At 44.4% G+C, this 20,013-nt stretch overlaps 1 protein-coding gene across 5 annotated transcripts in view; it reads left to right on the top strand.

Moving 5' to 3' along the window:
• Nucleotides 1-20,013, top strand: part of DCUN1D4 (defective in cullin neddylation 1 domain containing 4) — a 106,566-nt gene that overhangs the window by 62,438 nt on the left and 24,115 nt on the right. For all 5 annotated transcript variants that reach the window (XM_040334908.1, XM_040334905.1, XM_040334906.1 and 2 more), the window contains 2 exons: nucleotides 10,254-10,324; nucleotides 12,063-12,154. In XM_040334908.1, the coding sequence (XP_040190842.1) occupies nucleotides 10,254-10,324; nucleotides 12,063-12,154 (163 nt within the window). The remainder of the gene's footprint in view (nucleotides 1-10,253; nucleotides 10,325-12,062; nucleotides 12,155-20,013) is intronic.

The following is a 20,013-nucleotide window of genomic DNA, read 5'->3' as shown; positions in this document are numbered from 1 at the left end:
ATGGGTTATGCTTCACCTCCAGATGATTGAACACTGCCAAAAAACAAAGCTGAAACCCAACCCTGCATAACTTTTTTTTTTTGCTAATGTCCAGTGGCTGCTGGTGCTCAAAATTTTTGGGGCAAACGAAAAAAAAAAAAAACAATTGCAGCCTCACTGTGCCCATCAAACACAGCCACTGTGCCATCAATTGTCACCAATGTGCCATCAATTGTCACAACTGTGCCCCGCAATTGTCACCACTGTGCCCAGTTAAATGCTGCCACTGTGACCTGTATGTGCCATCAATTGTTACCACTGTGCCCAGCAATTGTAGCCACTGTGCCCCGCAATTGTCGCCACTGTGCCCAGTTAAATGCTGCCACTGTGACCTGTAAAATGTCCCCCCCCCCCCGCCTGGCACTTACCTTCCTCGGGTCAGCCATCCTCCCTTCACGTCGCCGCTGGCTCTGATAGGCACTTCCACACAGCCAACCAGCTGCCGTTATTCAGATGGCCGGCACTCACCATCCGCCAATCTGAATAGTGGGCGGCAGCGCGAAAATACATAGATTCATGCATGAATCTATGTATTTCAGTGGCTGTGCGAGAGCCAGAGGGGGTGGCGCTCCAGCACCCTCTATGGACGAACCGCCACTGCTAATGTCGTTAGGTAATGGACAATTTTGTTCTCTCTCCTGAGAGAGATTTTATCCAGCTACTGCGTTTTTTTTTTTTTTTGCTCTGTTCTTCTAGCAAGTTGCCATTTATTGTTCAGCTGCATAACCATTGAGGCTTTTCCAGAATCGCATATCCGGTTGGTTGACTATCCACCTTTCTGAGCCATTATGGACTGTACCCAGATCCTGTAGAGAAGATCAGGGACGGCCTATATATTGCTCCTAGCACTGAACCCTGCAGAAAGAGTTTGCATCGCATGAGTGACTGATTGAGTACTCTACAGGACTAGGGCTGCCAGTCTGAATGATAGCGTTGGAGGCGGGCCGCAGTAGTCTGGGAGATGCCTTTGTCAGGGCTAAAGATCTGAAGGAGTGGTTTATGGTCCGTCAGTATGGTGAATTCCCTACCATACAGGTAAGGATGAAACTTCTTAATTGCCCATATCCGAGCAAGAGCCTCTTTGTCAATGTGTGAGTAATTGCTTTCTGCTTTTGTCAAAGACCTAAAGGCAAATGCCACTGGTTTTTCTGACCCATCTGGTAAGATGTGGGATAGTACCGCCCCCAGACCATAGGGTGAGGCATCACAAGCCAAGATGAGAGGCTTCTGGAGGTCATAGTGCACGAGCATGCGTGACGCCAACAGCTTTCGCTTAGAAACTTCAAAAGCACGTTGGCATGCAGCCGACCAGTCACATCTGGAGTGTTTCTCCAAAAGATTGTTCAATGGAAACAAGGTGTGTGCCAGATCTGGCAGGAATTTGTGGTAATAGTTCAGCAAGCCAAGGTATGATCGCAGCTGCTGGACGTTGGTTGGGGCTGGAGCTTTGACTAAAGCATCAACCTTGGCTTCTGTGGTGTGTATACACTCTGCATCCACAAGGTGGCCACAAAACTCTAATTTAGGCACCATGAATTGGCATTTTGCTAAGTTCACTTTCAGACCCTGTTCCTGGAGTCGCGCCAACACAAGCTCCACATTCTGCTTGTGTTCCTGGTCGGTCCGTCCCGTGATGAGCATGTCATCTAGCAGGCACTGCGTGAAAGGAATGTCCGCCAAAATCTCGTCCATTTTTCGTTGCCAAATGGCTGGGGCAGAGGCTACCCCAAACACCATCCGATTATATTCATACAGTCCCTTGTGGGTATTAATGGTCAGAAACTTGCGGGAAGAAGGATGGACCTCAAACTGTAAATATGCTTGTTTGGGATCAAGCTTGGTGAACTTTTGACCCCCTGCAAGAGGGGCAAAAATGTCATCTACTCTGGGTAGGAGATACTGGTCTATTTCCAGTTGGGAATTCAGTGCCATGCAGAAATCGTCACAAATGCGCAAGTCCCCATTCGCTTTCTTTACCGGTACAACTGGTGATGCCCACTCGCTGTGCTCTACCTTTGAGATGACATCTTGTTCCTCCAGCCGACTTAGTTCTGCTTCCACACCAGCTCGGCGTGCGAAGGGTACTGTCCGAGCTTTGAAGAACTTAGGCTGAGCGTTGGGTTTCAGCTTGAGTCTCACACAGTCATGCTTTATTTTTCCCAACTGGTCATCAAAAATCTTTCAGAACCGCTGCTTCAGGGACACCACCCATCCCTCATTATCTCCTAATGGAATTGTAACAGGGTTACAGGGACTTATGGCGATGTCTGGCATACCAAAGTGAGCAATCCAGTCTCTCCCAAAGAGAGGGGTCACCCATTTTCTAGGATATATAATGGCAGTCTCTTTGTCTGACCCTTGTACAATACCTGTACTTTTGCGTAACCTGCTTTGAGTATGTCTGCAGTTTGATTGGTGTTGGGCAGACAGTTTTTCAGGTCTGAAGTTGTCTCCATTGTTTCTGGGTGATAACTGAAACTGCTGCTCCTGTGTCTACATCCATCTTGAGTTTCTTTCTCTCAACGGTTACATCTACAGTCATTGCGGAGGGTGCTGAATGCATATGATGTATGTCTAACCTGTGGAGCACTTCCTCATCCTCTGACTCAGATGATAATGTATATCTTCCCACCATATATGTCTTTGTCTTGGGGTTCAGAGGTTGTTTATATCGCACCTTCTTACTATGGCAAACTTGTTTCAGATGGCCGGTCCTACCGCAATTATGACAGGTCTGATCCTTAAATCGTCAGACTTTGTGATCATGGTCTGTATTCCCACAACGGTAGCAAGCTGACTCCCGGCTTGGTGGGGGTCTGTATTTCCAGTATGCGGCAGTTGGCTTGACTGCTGTCCTTAAAAACTTCCTGCTTCACCTCTTTCCTTCTGCTCTGGGGGTTCAATTCCTTTGTATCTTTCACAGCCATTTCCATCACTGAAGCTATCTCAATTGCCTTTGTAAGGGTAAGGTCTTTCTCTGTTAACAGTCTCTTTTGGGTCGACTCACAATTTAGTCCCATAACAAACTTATCTCTCAGTGCAGTAGGTAGGTAGTCCCCAAAAGAACAGGTAGGGGCTAGTCTGCGAAGGGCGAGCACATAAGCTTTAATCTCTTCACCTGTCTGCTGCTGCCTCTGATAGAAACAAAATCTTTCTGCAATTTCTAGTGGTTTAGGCTGGAAGTGACTCTCTAGCAGTGTCAGCAGCTCTGCCAATGTCTTAGTTGCTGGTTTTACAGGGGAAAGCAGATCCCTAAGAGTGTCATATGTTTTGGCCCCAGGGTGCTGAATGCATATGATGTATGTCTAACCTGTGGAGCACTTCCTCATCCTCTGACTCAGATGATAATGTATATCTTCCCACCATATATGTCTTTGTCTTGGGGTTCAGAGGTTGTTTATATCGCACCTTCTTACTATGGCAAACTTGTTTCAGATGGCCGGTCCTACCGCAATTATGACAGGTCTGTATCTTTCACAGCCATTTCCATCACTGAAGCTATCTCAATTGCCTTTGTAAGGGTTAGGTCTTTCTCTGTTAACAGTCTCTTTTGGGTCGACTCACAATTTAGTCCCATAACAAACTTATCTCTCAGTGCAGTAGGTAGGTAGTCCCCAAAAGAACAGGTAGGGGCTAGTCTGCGAAGGGCGAGCACATAAGCTTTAATCTCTTCACCTGTCTGCTGCTGCCTCTGATAGAAACAAAATCTTTCTGCAATTTGTAGTGGTTTAGGCTGGAAGTGACTCTCTAGCAGTGTCAGCAGCTCTGCCAATGTCTTAGTTGCTGGTTTTACAGGGGAAAGCAGATCCCTAAGAGTGTCATATGTTTTGGCCCCAGGGTGCTGAATGCATATGATGTATGTCTAACCTGTGGAGCACTTCCTCATCCTCTGACTCAGATGATAATGTATATCTTCCCACCATATATGTCTTTGTCTTGGGGTTCAGAGGTTGTTTATATCGCACCTTCTTACTATGGCAAACTGGTTTCAGATGGCCGGTCCTACCGCAATTATGACAGGTCTGATCCTTAAATCGTCAGACTTTGTGATCATGGTCTGTATTCCCACAACGGTAGCAAGCTGACTCCCGGCTTGGTGGGGGTCTGTATTTCCAGTATGGTTTTACAGGGGAAAGCAGATCCCTAAGAGTGTCATATGTTTTGGCCCCAACCACTGTCAGAAATACTGCTACTTGCCTGTTGTCTGGGATGGCATTTGCACTGAAATACTGTTCGTCTCTCAACCCAGGAACTCCAGGATATCTGTTCTCCATCAAGCTCACTTAATGTACCGATTAATGACATTTTCCTGCTGGGATCTGTGATTGCTTTTATCCAGGTGACAATCCACAATGTCTTTGTCTCTCTCTTAGACTGATAGACACTTTGTAAATCTCATTCTCGTTGCCACTGTTATATCCTCTGTGTTGTGAGAGACACAAGACTCTGGTCTGGAACAATGGATGTTTATTTCAGGTCATCTGTACACTGCAACATGCGAAAAGTGTGTCCGGTGTTCTGTACTTGAACTGTCCGGCCACGAGAGAGTTAACCTTGCATGGCTAGGCTTGGGCGTACGTGCGGCCTAGCACGCGCCTGCAACGTGTCCGGACAAGTTCTTCCAAGTGGGCGGAGCCACCCTCCCCTGCGTGAAATGTGCAAGGGATTTCGCACCAGCAGGAGACAGAAACGCCCACTAGCGCGCCAAACTAGCAGAACCACCATTTCCTTCGACCAGAACGGATCACTATCGGAGATGTCTGAGATGTCGAAGGCCTCTGCTAAAGCAAAAGACCTTGCTGCTCTTGCTCCACTAAGACGTCCGATGACCGCACCCGGGACACCCTCTGCGATTGTCTCGCATGGAGAGTCCGTGACGGACACGGGCATACGGCTGACCACCCAAGGGCAGTTTGCGCTATTGTCCCATGAGGGCACAGAAATACTGGGCCTGGCCTGCCATCGGTGCCAGGAGTTGGCTGTCCGCCTTCTGCCATTTGTCCGGTGTCGTGAATGTCGGACACTGTTATTCGATGATGTCCCATCCATCGGTCCCCCGAGAGAGTACCGGTGGACCGCTATTCGGGAGAGATCGCCGCGGAGGTGGAGGTCTCGTGGCCAGAAGTTCCCCCATCCGACGAGAACGCGAAGCCGGAGGCTCTGGATGATGGAAGCACAGTCGGCCCGTTCACTAAAGCTTCGCTACCGGCCACCTTGATCGTTTACCCCCAAGAGGTGAGCCCATTGGACGGGATGGGGGAACTAAGTGACTTTGTGGCCCGCACGGCCTGCATACAGGCCGAGACCACCCACGAGGCCGTCTCGGTTGGCGCGGCCTCCATTCGATGTGTGCCCACCGAGGGAAGACCTCCCCAATCTATTGACTGGGGGGCAATACGGAGGTCCATCCGGCCTGATCCGGCTGCTGTTACGCTGACATACCTTCCTGCTGGAGCGGAGGATTCTTCCGACTTTGAGTTCTGGTCGGGCGACGACCTGCCCGACCACCTGTTTGAGCCGCGGTTCCCCGAGCAACAGGGCTTTGGGGGATGTTGGAGCTCCGCGAGGAGAAGAATGAAGAAGAGCCCTGCCCAGAGTGCGTCTTGCGGGCCAAGCGGCCATGTCTACCTTGAGGAGCGGGTGAGTCCGCTGTGTGTTTTTTTTTTCCTGTTTGACTTGCCGCTTCTCCAACCCGGGACATGTGCGGGTTGCCCGATGTTTCCGTTCCCGGGGACCCTGTTCATGTGATCGGGTGAGTTGCCAGGTTTGGGCACTCACTAAAAAAAAAAAAAGGGAAGTTACGGACAAGTATGCCCCACTCCGTTTGAATTTTTCTTCCCGGTTTCCCCTTTCCCCCTGGCTCCTCCAGAACCACATAAACTTTTGTGCAGAACTCTTGGGGGGGGGGTTGGGTTCAATCAGAGTGGGGACCTTGCCAACTTTTTTTATGCAGCTTTGGAACATTCAACGAGGAGAAAGAACTATTTTTCCATTTTTTTTGTTCACTTCCCTTTGCTGCTACTTCTGCACCTTTGAATTTGTGACTGTTGCAGTACCAGCACACTGACCGCTAGGGGCAGTGTTCTGCACCGTTACTTTAAAAAAAAAAAATGTGTGATAAGTTTTATGTTTAAACTTCTTGCAAATTAGTATTTCTTCCACAGCACTTCCACCTTAGGACTCCTCGGGAGGAAAGGAAGTTTTGCGTTCAAGCTCGAGTGCACAGCTTCATTCCTGACCCTGGAGGTTGTACATACATAAAAGATTATTTGATGGTGCATATTGTACATTTTTTTTGTATGCTTTTCTTATTTCCCTATACAGGATTTCTTCTGGACCCACCTATCAAACACTGCAGAGAATGGGCAGATAGATAGCAGGGTTGTGTATGTCGTATGTCTTAGGCCATTTTAAGATTTTGTATTACCATGTGTGAATTCTGTCCTTCCTTCCTTCTTTTCCTCCTTTTTTCTTTTTTGTTAGCAGGTATCAGGTCAGCATTCGGGCTCGAATGCTTTAAGACACTGGGGACAGTGTAATTTCAAGTGGGGAGAGTATGTAGCGCCCCCTTACTTTCAGTATGGGCACTACACTAAAGTTGGTGGGGAATGGGAGAGTTACCTTGCTCCCATTCACAATTTGTTTAAATTGTGGGACTTCTGTCATTCCAGAAATGTCCACTGGTTCAGTCTGTGGTCCAGGGATGCAATGCCATCCCTGGCCAGCAGTTGGCGCCAGAGGGGTTCTGGCAGAGTACGTTTCTCCAGCAGCCAATCAGAGGAGCTTTTTCCTTCGCGGGGCATGCTGGAGGGGAGTATATCTGTGACAGGTGTCATGTGTTCTAAATCTTTGCGGTGTCCCCGTTCCAGGTGCGGCATCCACCTTCAGGGTGCGCGCATCCATGGACCCCGCCGGCGTGGCCCACCTGGCCAAAATTGCAGACTACTTGGGACCTCATCCGGAGGTACAAGGGGACCCCAGTGACTTACTGGGTTCCCAGTTCTATTGAAAGGATCCCTGGCTGGGTGCCGTTCGATTGGGGAGTTGGTTTGAGGGGGACCCGGAGGCAGGTTGTCCAACAGAGCCTGAACAAACCAATTGGGGATCCGGTGACCAGAGTACTGACAGGTATGTTTGCTGTCATCTGGTGACCAACGCAAAAATCTACTGGGAGGATTCGTTCCATTTATCTATCTAGCTCAGTTATTGGAATTGGCCTGTGGCAGAGGCTCTAGAGCCAGGCCTGTGAGAGAGGCCTGTTCCTCCCAGAAATCCTAAGTGACATCTCAGCTGCCAGGCTTATAAAAAAGGGTCTGTCCGGGGGCACTTTACCCACTCAGTTGGAGTGGCGACGAGTTACAAATTGGTACTATGCAGAGCAGTACTGACTGCTCTATTTAATATCCAGGCCTGATACTGCAAGGTTCTCTCTCTCTCTCTCTCTCTCTCTCTCTCTCTCTCTCTCTCTCTTCATCAACCTGGTCCTTCCCAATTTATGTTGATGTTGGCTGTGTTGGCCTGGAAAATAAAGCATTGGAAAACCCTTTATTCACTGTCTGGACCTTCGCTCACTGTTTGTTTCTACATCTGCACCCCTGGGCCATATCAAGGTAACTCAATATGCCAAACCCAAAAACAAACCAGCGACTCCTGCGGGGGTAGCGCTACACACCATTAGTGTTAGTGGAGGGAATAGTGCCAATAGTACCCCATCTTTTGTGTCAGTGGAAGAAATGGTGCCAAAAGTCTGCAAACTATGGTGCGTATATTTGAAATTTATCAGCCCTAATGTTCTTACTTCTTATTTGATTTCTTGAGACCCTCAAATACCAGGATAGTTCAATCACTGTGGTATCCTTGATGGAAAAAGGGTCAAATAAGGTCCCACGCTGTCCTTCTGTTGCTGCCTATCTCAACCTTTTCTAAATGTGGAAATTGAATATATAACCTGTGCCTATCTTGCACAATTTGTACGACTTCAGCCCTTACCTTGCACATTTACTGAGGACATACTGTTTTTTATATGATATATTTGCCTGCCAAGTGTATGAGGGACCCCTCAATAAAGATTTGCTTCTGGAGTGTATACATTTCTGAAATGTGTGGGGAAATAATTCACGAGCGCCCTATTTTTGTAAAGCTATATAGGTAGTAGTTTACATTGGTTTCTATGAGCATACATTAATATTGTGAAGGCTATCTTATGCAGAATCAGGTACTGGTATTGACTGTAAACAGTCTCTGTAAGGAATAGTAGACCGACCCCAGTACGTACCGTAGGTAGTCACTGGCTCTGACTGTGATCTGGCATTTGTTCCGACTGTGATCAAGCACTGGTTTACAACTGTAAGCAGGATCTGGTAGGGATAACAGGCAGGCCCTGGTATGTACTGTACTCTGTAATCTGGCATGGTTTCTTATAGTGATCAGACACTATTACCCAATGTAAGCAGACACTGGCACATGCTGGACTATGATCAGACGCTGACATGCAATCCTTTCCAGTGCGCTGCAATAAAATGCATGCATGATCACATATAGTTATCCTTATGCCAACTGTTCTGACTGTCTATATTTAAACAACCCCTTGCATGCCATTCCGCTGTCTTTTTTTTCTTGTTTCTTTCTTTTTTTAAAACCTTTCTGAGGTTTTCTACCTTTTAAAAGTAAAATGTGGTAAATACAATGCTGAGCATTACATGCATTTGCAGTTTAGATCACACTACACAGAAAAAGTCACTGCTTCTGTATAACCAGACAATACAGTGCACATCACCTAATGCTATAAGTAAGACAGTAAGTCAGTCGCACATACTAAGAAATGACACTGCATTCATACATGGAGAGCAAACGTATTCATTCTTCATTTGCATTAAATATTTTCGGAGGATCTGCAAAGATTTGCACCCGCTACCAGTAGATTGTGAGTGCAATGTCAGGCTCCTGCAGACACACTGCCTCCTGCTTTTCTGCCTGTACGTTCGTACTGGATGTCAGTTCAGTGGTCAGGTTTAAGTAATGCAGAGTTTAGTTTTTTTTGGCAATAAACAGATTTCAGGGGCCAGGTGTAAAAAATAGGGCTGGGGAGAGTAGTAAGGAATGTAAGATTGAGAGCATAGTATTAAGTAACACAGAATTGAGGGGTCAATAGTTGGTAACTTATTTCAGGGATCAGATGTAAGGCAGAGTTCAAGGGTGAGGAGTAATGAACAGTTTAGATGCCATGTGTAACTAACGCAGAGTACAAAGGTCAGCTGTAGGTAACGCAGAGTGTAAGGGGTCAGCAGTATAAAATGCAGGGTGTAGAGCTCAGCAGTACGTAACGGAGTTTAGGGGTCAAGAGTAACTACCGCAGCGTGTAGGGGGTCAGCAAATAAGTTTAGGGATCGAAAAGTATGTCAGTGTGCCACATGATGTGGTTTCTACTTTTTTACCTCCTTGGGTCCCATTTTCATGCATTTGACTACCCGCAGCCACTTCTTCACCACATGATGGTCACTCTGGCAACGTCCGAACATTGAGCATAAACCCATGCCATATTGCCAGAGCCCAAAGCTGAGGAGTGGAGGTCAGTGTTCCAAGTCCTACCCTAAAGTTCCCAGCAAAGTCCCTCAGTGGAACAGCAGGGAAGATAAACACAACAGTAGCGGCTTGCTTTATTTGATTGACTTGCATTCGTTGCTGCTTGGGATAGACCTCTCAACATTGGAACTGTCCCTGTTATACTTTACTATAAAATCCTTTTCTTGGAGTCCATCTCTGTGTTTATGATCATTTTCTCTGTACTGCTTTGCTGGTAGTAGGAGGGGTTATCCTTGGCTGTCTAAAGTTTGTTTGCCGGTGTTCAATCTTTCTGTAGTACAAAAATCTATTATCAACATCTCTATGGAAGGTTTGATCTTATCAAAAGAAGAATAAAAGCAATGGTGTGTAGTTATTCACTTTCCATAGTGCCTCTGTTGTGTTCTGAGCAGCTACAAAGATATGACTCTCTTTATAGAATTGTTCTTTTAGTTGGAAGAACTGGGCTTTGGAGGTGAATCATTTTAACCCTCCTCTTCCCGAACTCTCCAAGCCAAGTAGTGAATTTTCTCTAGAAATGTGTTTTTTGTTGTTTTGTTTTTGTTAGCTTAATGTAATGCTTTGCTGCTCAGTTTTGCCTTTTAAACTAATTCTGGACAAGTCTTTTAACAGATCTCTATCTATCTGTTCAGGAACTGATGATGTAGTTGGCCCAGAAGGGATGGAAAAATTTTGTGAAGATATCGGTGTGGAACCAGAAAATGTAAGGCCAGTGTTTTTTTTTTTTTTTCTTGATTTGTTTTATAGTTACATAATTAATATACCGGTAGTTTCAAAAACACTGATGTTCATCAAGTTAAACCTCTCTACCAACTCCTGCAGTTTTACAGAGCCAGGTAGAGCAAAACTCCCCTGCATTGGCCCTTGCTCTATTCTGTTCTTTTTCGCTTTCTGAAAGGCATTTTAAGAAAAAAAAAAAAAAAAAATTAAGTGTGGGATAGTTTTATTTATTTATTGCAAAAGAGACTTTGCATGTTACTTGCCCAAAAATATATTTGAACAGAAAATCGTGCTAATCTCAACAGTGATATAAAACTTAAATTATAATGTGACATGATACACTCTCTGCATAGATAATGTCCTTGTATTTTTCAAGTGATGAATAAAAGGAAAGACAGTTTAAAAAATGTGCAGAAAATTAATCCTCGTGCTAAATATGCAGTAATCCAAAAACTGATTGAACAGGGTTTCCATCACCAAAAACAATCATGCAGAGCCTTCTGTGACACCCTACACTCTGTGATCAGGGATGCTTACTAGATGGTAGGGACCACCTATTGCTAGAATGGTCAGACGGACAGGCAGGACAACCTCTGCAGGGTATAGAAAACAAGGAAGCCCCTGGGACACTCTGGTAGTGGGATATCCAAACCAGCCGAAACCAGAAGGTAAACCATACAAATGGAGAGCTCTAATCGTCTAATACTGTATATGTAACGTTTATTGAATAAAGCCAAATGGCTACTCACAATGGGTAAAAAGCAGTAAAGCATGGATAAAATCGTTTGCCAGAAAACACAAATTCTTTTACCCGCATTTCAGGGGTCACGTGGGGTGCGATGGTGTCAGCGCGTAGCTCCACCCAACATGTTTTGGCACACCTGACGTCATCCTGGGGTGCGTGATGAAACATGTCAGGCGAAACAATGCGCTCACTCCTTCACGCCCCATGTGACCCTTGAAGTCCTATATATAATCCTGTATATTAATACTAATGTACAGGTGTGGTTTTATGTCATTAGAATAAAAGGTTATGTTTTCAGCCTAAAGTATATCATATTGGTGGGTAAAAGGCATCCTCATTTTTTGTTTTGATACTGGCAATAGACTGAGTACAAACATTTGACAACGAAGTGATAATTGGCTTTCAACACAGGGAAAGGAAAAGGTTGGATTGCATTGTACATATGTTTTTCAGCAAGCTGAAACATCTCACTGTAATATAGAACAATCAGATGTGCTTGCTCTAGTCACATATTGCCTAATCCTTGCCAACAGACCTTTGGGAAACAAACCTTTTGTGTGTGATTTCACTTGATTATCTACCTCTCTGTAAGTTTGTAAACTCTAAATTAGTGTATGCGCATTCTATTCTGTTAAAAATAAAGCAAAAACAACAGTACCGCTTTGAACCCTAAGGAACAAAATGATTTTCACTACCTCCCAAAAAATAACATTATGAGATTTAGACCAGTATTAGTTTACTGGTCATCAATGATCTTTCTCACCCTCTACTCTCTCTCTTCCCCGTTCTCTTATCTCTTAGTGATATCTACATTATTGTATCATACTTGCATGTGTGTTGTTTTTCTGAACAATATTGTGTGCCTAGGGAGACTGTTGTGTTTTGAGATTCTAATAATTGGTTCTTCTACTGTGGTAATGAAGTCTCTGTTACACGTTCAGACACTCATTAGCTTGTATTTATTATTTTCCCACAGGTTGTTATGCTTGTTTTAGCCTGGAAATTAGATGCACAGAACATGGGTTACTTTACATTACAAGAATGGTTAAAAGGAATGACTTCCCTACAGTAAGTAGTTGCAAAAAGTGAAAAAAAGTGCGCTTATCTATAACAATACAAAACAGCTGCAAACTCAAAATGTTTATACAAACAAAAAATGCTATGAAAAGAAGGAATGGAGTTGCGCTAAAAAAGTGACTTATCAAAAAATAGTGAGCACTATAAAGTCCCAAGGAGAAAAGAAAAATCTTCTTTAGTCAAATATAAACTCTGTGGAAGTTCTGTGTATAATTGAATTTTCATTAAGAATCACAACGAGTGGGAAGATCTGGATCCCTGTTCCCTGAACATACTGACCCTTACCAGATTTTCAGATCCAAAGGATCAAGCCAAGCAGATTAGCCAAACACCTGGGCTGCACAGGAGATCAGGATCTTGATAAAATCTTCCCAGCAGTGGATCAGTGGAACATCCAGAAAGCAAACAAAGAAAATAAAACTAGATAGTGTGATATTGTCAGGTAATCACACAACAACAACTCCCCTGGTGACTGGCAAACGGACAGTGTGACATGCAAACCACCACCAATATACACACTGACCCTTACCAGAGTTCTAAATCTAGATAGATCGAAAACACAGGGGGGATGTAGGCAGCCACTGCAAAGAACTTCTCCCAAATACAGTCCTCGGATTCACCAGGATGCACCAGACCATCAGCAGTCATGGAGGAGAAACTCACAATGGTGTGATAACGTTTAAGGCATTTATTGAACAAAAACGTAGTACACTTACATCAAATGACTTTAAAAACAGCAAAAAAGGATCCGGCCGGCAGTAGAACGTGTAGTCCTCAAATTTCGGTGACGTCAGTACGTCTCCTCCCGACGTTTCGTCTACTAAGACTTGTTCACGGGTAGTGAGGAGGCGTCCTGCGTCACCGTTTAAATACATGTAAAGAGGCGGAGCCGGCTAGGCCAGTAATGGGCGCACGTCTCAGGTGATCCCCCGTCCGCCATCTTAACTCAGGGAAAAGAAAAGGGCAAATGTAAAAACTTATAAAAAACAGCCTGGAGATGTTCGGTGATATGGGTAACAAGCTGGGAGGCCACACAAGCCAATCAGGCAGCTCCCCAAGTATCCCAAAATCCGGGAACAATATCCAAGTACACAAAAGATTTTGTTCAGGGTTACAAATTAGTAATCATGCAACCCGAACGGGGGAAGTGGAAAAACATAAAAAATGGTGACAACATGATACGCTCTTCATTACTGAGCATTAAATCTTGGTAAAGCACAAAGAAAAACCAACAATGTGAGTTGTGGTGTATGTAATTATCACACCACTCTACCGCAGAACAGATGTTATTACAAAATGTCTCAGCATTTCACATTTTCAAACTGTTGGCAAATAGATCCAGCAAAAATCACCATGTCACCCACTTGGATAGAAGAATATACATGCAAAAATACAAATTCAGCATATATAATCAAAAAATCGCGTTTAAAAATAATTTAAAAATAATGTGCCTAATTAAATCTAGTAATAAGACTCATAAGTACATGATGGCTTCTCGGGGCACCTGAGACCTATGTCCACAGTACAATAAATTACGTGCGGGCAGTAATCAATGCCTACGCGAAATACATAAACAGTGTACAAAATATAAAAATTAAAATATAAAATATATAAATACGAAATATAAAAATATATACAGTATATTATACAGAATATATAAAAATACATGAAAAAATATATAAAAAACACAAAGACTATATGTATTATATTATAGACCCCAGTGACAAATAAATTAGACCTGCTGTATAGGAAGGGCCGCCTATGCTATCGCCAACAGCAACTAGTCAGGGCTCACATGATTTGACACTATGAGTTTAAACTAAGGAAGGGTCAGAATGTCAAACTGAGGCATATTGCACCAAGGATTTAAGTTCAAAACTAGGAATTGTCGATGAAGCAGTTCACATCCACTTCGATGTTTAAACCATGCGGTTCATAACATTTTAGTGTGTGAACCCACATCATTTCAGTTCTTGAGATGCTCCTTACAAGGTCACTGCCTCTCCAGTGCGCCTGAAACTTATCTATCCCAATGCATATAATGCCCTTGGGATCTTGATTGTGGGCCACCAAAAAATGTTTGGACACTGAATGGTCAAGGTAGCCATTCATAATGTTGGTTACATGTTCATTCAGGCGTATTTGGAGTGAACGCTTAGTCCTGCCCACGTATTGAAGGCTGCAGGGACATTGTAGTAAATAAATAGCACCTGTACTAGAGCATGTAATGAATGACTCAATGGGAAAGGTCTTAGATGAATGTCTAGAGGAAAAACTCGTGGTTCTCTTCGGAACTACTGTATTGACAGCACAGACCTGACATCTCCCACATTTAAAGAATCCCACAAGACCCGACAAAAACATTGATTGGATTTTGGGAGGATCCAAGACATTTGGTGACAATTTGTCTTTAAGGGATGTGGACCCCCTGAATACCACTCTCGGCTTGTCAGGGAGAATAGCATTCAAAGTCTTGTCACTTCTGAGTACATGCCAGTGCCTAGACACAATGTGTCTGACACTGGCATGTTGGCAAGAGAAGTCTGTAATAAAGGGAGCTTTGTAGTTGGACAATTGGTCAGCTTTGGGCTTAGTCTGGAGAAGGTCCTCTCGCCTGATGCCTGTGACGAAATCCAGAGTCTCCACAAGAGAATCCCGGCCATATCCCTTTTCCAAAAAGCGCTGTGTAAGAACACCAGCTTGTTCAGAAAAAGTGTTCTGCTCACTACAATTACGTTTTAATCTAAGGAATTGTCCCTTGGGGACTGCTCCAAGCCATGAGGCGTGGTGGCAACTGTCATGTGGGATAAAAGAGTTTCTATCTGTGGTTTTAAAGTGAGTGGAAGTAATGAACCTTCCTTCCTTCACAGAGATGGACAGATCTAGAAAGTTAATGCTGTCTCTACTGGCCTCATACTTAAGGACTATGCCTCTGTTGTTAACATTGAGGAAAGACATAAACTCAGATAACTCCTCTTCAGAGCCTCTCCATAGGAGGAGGATGTCGTCGATGTATCTGGCCCACAACATAATGTGGGGCCTAGAGACAACATCGACGACATCCTCCTCCCACTTGGCCATAAATAAATTGGCCAAGCTGGGGGCATATTTAGCCCCCATAGCAACTCCCCTATCCTGCCGGTAGAATTGGCCGTCATGCCAGAAAAAGTTATGGGAAGCTGCAAATTGCAGTAGTTTCATAATGAATGCAATCTGGACCTCTGAGAGTTCCGAATCCCTGTCCAAGTAGTAACCCACTGCCTCAAGACCCAGGTCATGCGGAATCACTGTATAAAGTGACGTGACGTCAGCTGTCACAAGAAAAAGACCTGGAGGTGGTAGCAATTCAGTCAGGATGTTGATGACCTGTCTGGTGTCTTTCAAAAAGGACGGCATGTTTCTTACCAAGGGTTGTAAGAAAAAATCAATGTATTTGCCCACCCGGGATGTCACGGAATCTATACCGCTGACTATCGGGCGTCCCGGGGGGCAAATGGGGTCTTTGTGCACCTTGGGCAAATAATACATGATAGGCACCCGTGGAGCCTTGGGTACCAAAAAGGCCTTCTCTTTATTATTTAAAATATTCAGACGAAAACCTTTGTTAACCAATTTGACAAGAGATTTTTTGTACTTGTCACCCGGGTTGAGCGGGAGGCGAGTATATGTATCCTCATCGCTGAGGATACGCTGCATTTCTGTCAAATAATCTACTTTATTTAAAACCACTATACCCCCCCCCCTTGTCAGCGGGGCGTATCACAATATTCCTATTGTCACACAATGATTTAATGCCTTCCTCCAATAGTTTTTTACATCTCACTTTTTTCACATTAAGATTCTCCAGGTCTTTAAGAACCAAATCTTTAAACACCCTCAAGGAGGCGGGCATGTGACCAGGAGGGTTGTAGGTGGATGCATTACTCAAACCTGAATGAACATAGTTAGAGGCTAATGTATTGGAGGGGTTGAAAGGGTTAGAAGACATATAGCGCTGGATGTTGAGTTTGCGCACAAACTTATGAACGTCCATGTATGTTTTGAATTTGCTAATATTTTTGGGTGGAGCAAATTTCAAACCCTTGTCAAGCACACATAATTCGGAATGGGTTAACGTATGAGAACTGAGGTTAAAAATGCCCGTCCCTATTACGTTTTGGGCCTTTTTGGACTGAGTATGTCGTCCCCCTCTAGTCCCTCTTTTAATTCTGCCAGTCTTTTGGTTCCCTGTCCGGCCCTGGGAAAACCCCAATTGGACTGGGACTGAATGATTGGCTGATTCGGGTAGCCCAACTCGTAAATTCCTGAGGTTTGGGCCTGACTGGTGGTAGGGATGGGGAAGAACTTATCTCCCTCAAAATTCTCAAAGTCCCCCAAAGGGAGGAAACTGTTTTGGGTAGAGACATTATAATCGGGTTCAAAGGTCCCCGTATAATGTGTAATACCCATATCTCTCTGTCTCTGTGTCACATTAGGATGTGACCCAATGTTGTATTGGGGAGTGTGATTCATATTGGGTGGTTGGGCCTGATTCACACTATAATTTGGAAGATAACCAGGAGGTGGAACACTGTACAAACCTCGATTATGAGGAGCAGGTGCAGCGAGTGGTACCACCGTGTTATGTCCCCATGGATGAGAATAGTAACTAAGCGGTGGGCCAGTTTGGCCACGCTGATTGATCCCTCTCACAGGATTGGAACCATAAGTGACCACAGGTTTCTTAGACCTAAGTTGGCCCTTGGGAGTATTGTTAGTTTTAGTGCGAGCAGCACCGACTCTCCCAGGGTGCCCTTTAAGGATAGCAGTAGGGTGGGCAATAGGGTTTGGAATGGTTACATCCATGGCTGGAGCCGCCATACCACTGGCCTCAGCCAGTAATTTTCTTTGCCATTCAAACACAGTGTTATTTTGGTAATCAACAAAATCTCTGTTAAATTTTTTCTTTTTTTTGATTTTTTGTTCCTTTTCTTCCTTGTCTAGGATCCGTAACAGATTTTTGGATCTGTCGGAATATTCCTCACTGGACATGAAAGGGGTTAGTTTTTCTTGAATGAGTTTAATTTCATCATCTAACCGTTTTAATTTTGCGGTCTTGCGATCCCCCAAAAATTTCAATAAACTGAGACCACAATCATCAAAGTGTTTGTACCATCCCTCCAAGTCGTCATCTCTCTTATGTGGGGCAATCTCCCACCTCAGGCTTCTAGGAACCATTTGGTTTTTGATATAAGTGTCTAAAAAGACGACATCCCACTGTGTATGGAGTTCTGAGATGGTCAAGTTTTTAAGCCTCATAAAAAGGCCTCCTTGATCGTTATCACCTTCCTTGAAAGCTTCAAAAACTCCTTCAGAGTTAACCACATAAGGGAGATGACGACTTGGAGGGATGGTACAAACACTTTGATGATTGTGGTCTCAGTTTATTGAAATTTTTGGGGGATCGCAAGACCGCAAAATTAAAACGGTTAGATGATGAAATTAAACTCATTCAAGAAAAACTAACCCCTTTCATGTCCAGTGAGGAATATTCCGACAGATCCAAAAATCTGTTACGGATCCTAGACAAGGAAGAAAAGGAACAAAAAATCAAAAAAAAGAAAAAATTTAACAGAGATTTTGTTGATTACCAAAATAACACTGTGTTTGAATGGCAAAGAAAATTACTGGCTGAGGCCAGTGGTATGGCGGCTCCAGCCATGGATGTAACCATTCCAAACCCTATTGCCCACCCTACTGCTATCCTTAAAGGGCACCTTGGGAGAGTCGGTGCTGCTCGCACTAAAACTAACAATACTCCCAAGGGCCAACTTAGGTCTAAGAAACCTGTGGTCACTTATGGTTCCAATCCTGTGAGAGGGATCAATCAGCGTGGCCAAACTGGCCCACCGCTTAGTTACTATTCTCATCCATGGGGACATAACACGGTGGTACCACTCGCTGCACCTGCTCCTCATAATCGAGGTTTGTACAGTGTTCCACCTCCTGGTTATCTTCCAAATTATAGTGTGAATCAGGCCCAACCACCCAATATGAATCACACTCCCCAATACAACATTGGGTCACATCCTAATGTGACACAGAGACAGAGAGATATGGGTATTACACATTATACGGGGACCTTTGAACCCGATTATAATGTCTCTACCCAAAACAGTTTCCTCCCTTTGGGGGACTTTGAGAATTTTGAGGGAGATAAGTTCTTCCCCATCCCTACCACCAGTCAGGCCCAAACCTCAGGAATTTACGAGTTGGGCTACCCGAATCAGCCAATCATTCAGTCCCAGTCCAATTGGGGTTTTCCCAGGGCCGGACAGGGAACCAAAAGACTGGCAGAATTAAAAGAGGGACTAGAGGGGGACGACATACTCAGTCCAAAAAGGCCCAAAACGTAATAGGGACGGGCATTTTTAACCTCAGTTCTCATACGTTAACCCATTCCGAATTATGTGTGCTTGACAAGGGTTTGAAATTTGCTCCACCCAAAAATATTAGCAAATTCAAAACATACATGGACGTTCATAAGTTTGTGCGCAAACTCAACATCCAGCGCTATATGTCTTCTAACCCTTTCAACCCCTCCAATACATTAGCCTCTAACTATGTTCATTCAGGTTTGAGTAATGCATCCACCTACAACCCTCCTGGTCACATGCCCGCCTCCTTGAGGGTGTTTAAAGATTTGGTTCTTAAAGACCTGGAGAATCTTAATGTGAAAAAAGTGAGATGTAAAAAACTATTGGAGGAAGGCATTAAATCATTGTGTGACAATAGGAATATTGTGATACGCCCCGCTGACAAGGGGGGGGGGGGGTATAGTGGTTTTAAATAAAGTAGATTATTTGACAGAAATGCAGCGTATCCTCAGCGATGAGGATACATATACTCGCCTCCCGCTCAACCCGGGTGACAAGTACAAAAAATCTCTTGTCAAATTGGTTAACAAAGGTTTTCGTCTGAATATTTTAAATAATAAAGAGAAGGCCTTTTTGGTACCCAAGGCTCCACGGGTGCCTATCATGTAATATTTGCCCAAGGTGCACAAAGACCCCATTTGCCCCCCGGGACGCCCGATAGTCAGCGGTATAGATTCCGTGACATCCCGGGTGGGCAAATACATTGATTTTTTTCTTACAACCCTTGGTAAGAAACATGCCGTCCTTTTTGAAAGACACCAGACAGGTCATCAACATCCTAAATGAATTGCTACCACCTCCAGGTCTTTTTCTTGTGACAGCTGACGTCACGTCACTTTATACAGTGATTCCGCATGACCTGGGTCTCGAGGCAGTGGGTTACTACTTGGACAGGGATTCGGAACTCCCAGAGGTCCAGATTGCATTCATTATGGAACTACTGCAATTTGCAGCTTCCCATAACTTTTTCTGGCATGACGGCCAATTCTACCGGCAGGATAGGGGAGTTGCTATGGGGGCTAAATATGCCCCCAGCTTGGCCAATTTATTTATGGCCAAGTGGGAGGAGGATGTCGTCGATGTTGTCTCTAGGCCCCACATTATGTTGTGGGCCAGATACATCGACGACATCCTCCTCCTATGGAGAGGCTCTGAAGAGGAGTTATCTGAGTTTATGTCTTTCCTCAATGTTAACAACAGAGGCATAGTCCTTAAGTATGAGGCCAGTAGAGACAGCATTAACTTTCTAGATCTGTCCATCTCTGTGAAGGAAGGAAGGTTCATTACTTCCACTCATTTTAAAACCACAGATAGAAACTCTTTTATCCCACATGACAGTTGCCACCACGCCTCATGGCTTGGAGCAGTCCCCAAGGGACAATTCCTTAGATTAAAACGTAATTGTAGTGAGCAGAACACTTTTTCTGAACAAGC

The sequence above is a fragment of the Rana temporaria genome, chromosome 1 (genome assembly GCF_905171775.1).
Source record: "Rana temporaria chromosome 1, aRanTem1.1, whole genome shotgun sequence".
NCBI lineage: Eukaryota > Metazoa > Chordata > Amphibia > Anura > Ranidae > Rana > Rana temporaria.
The sequence above is the reverse complement of the archived record's forward strand: the minus strand, read 5'-3'. Positions and strand labels throughout refer to the sequence as shown.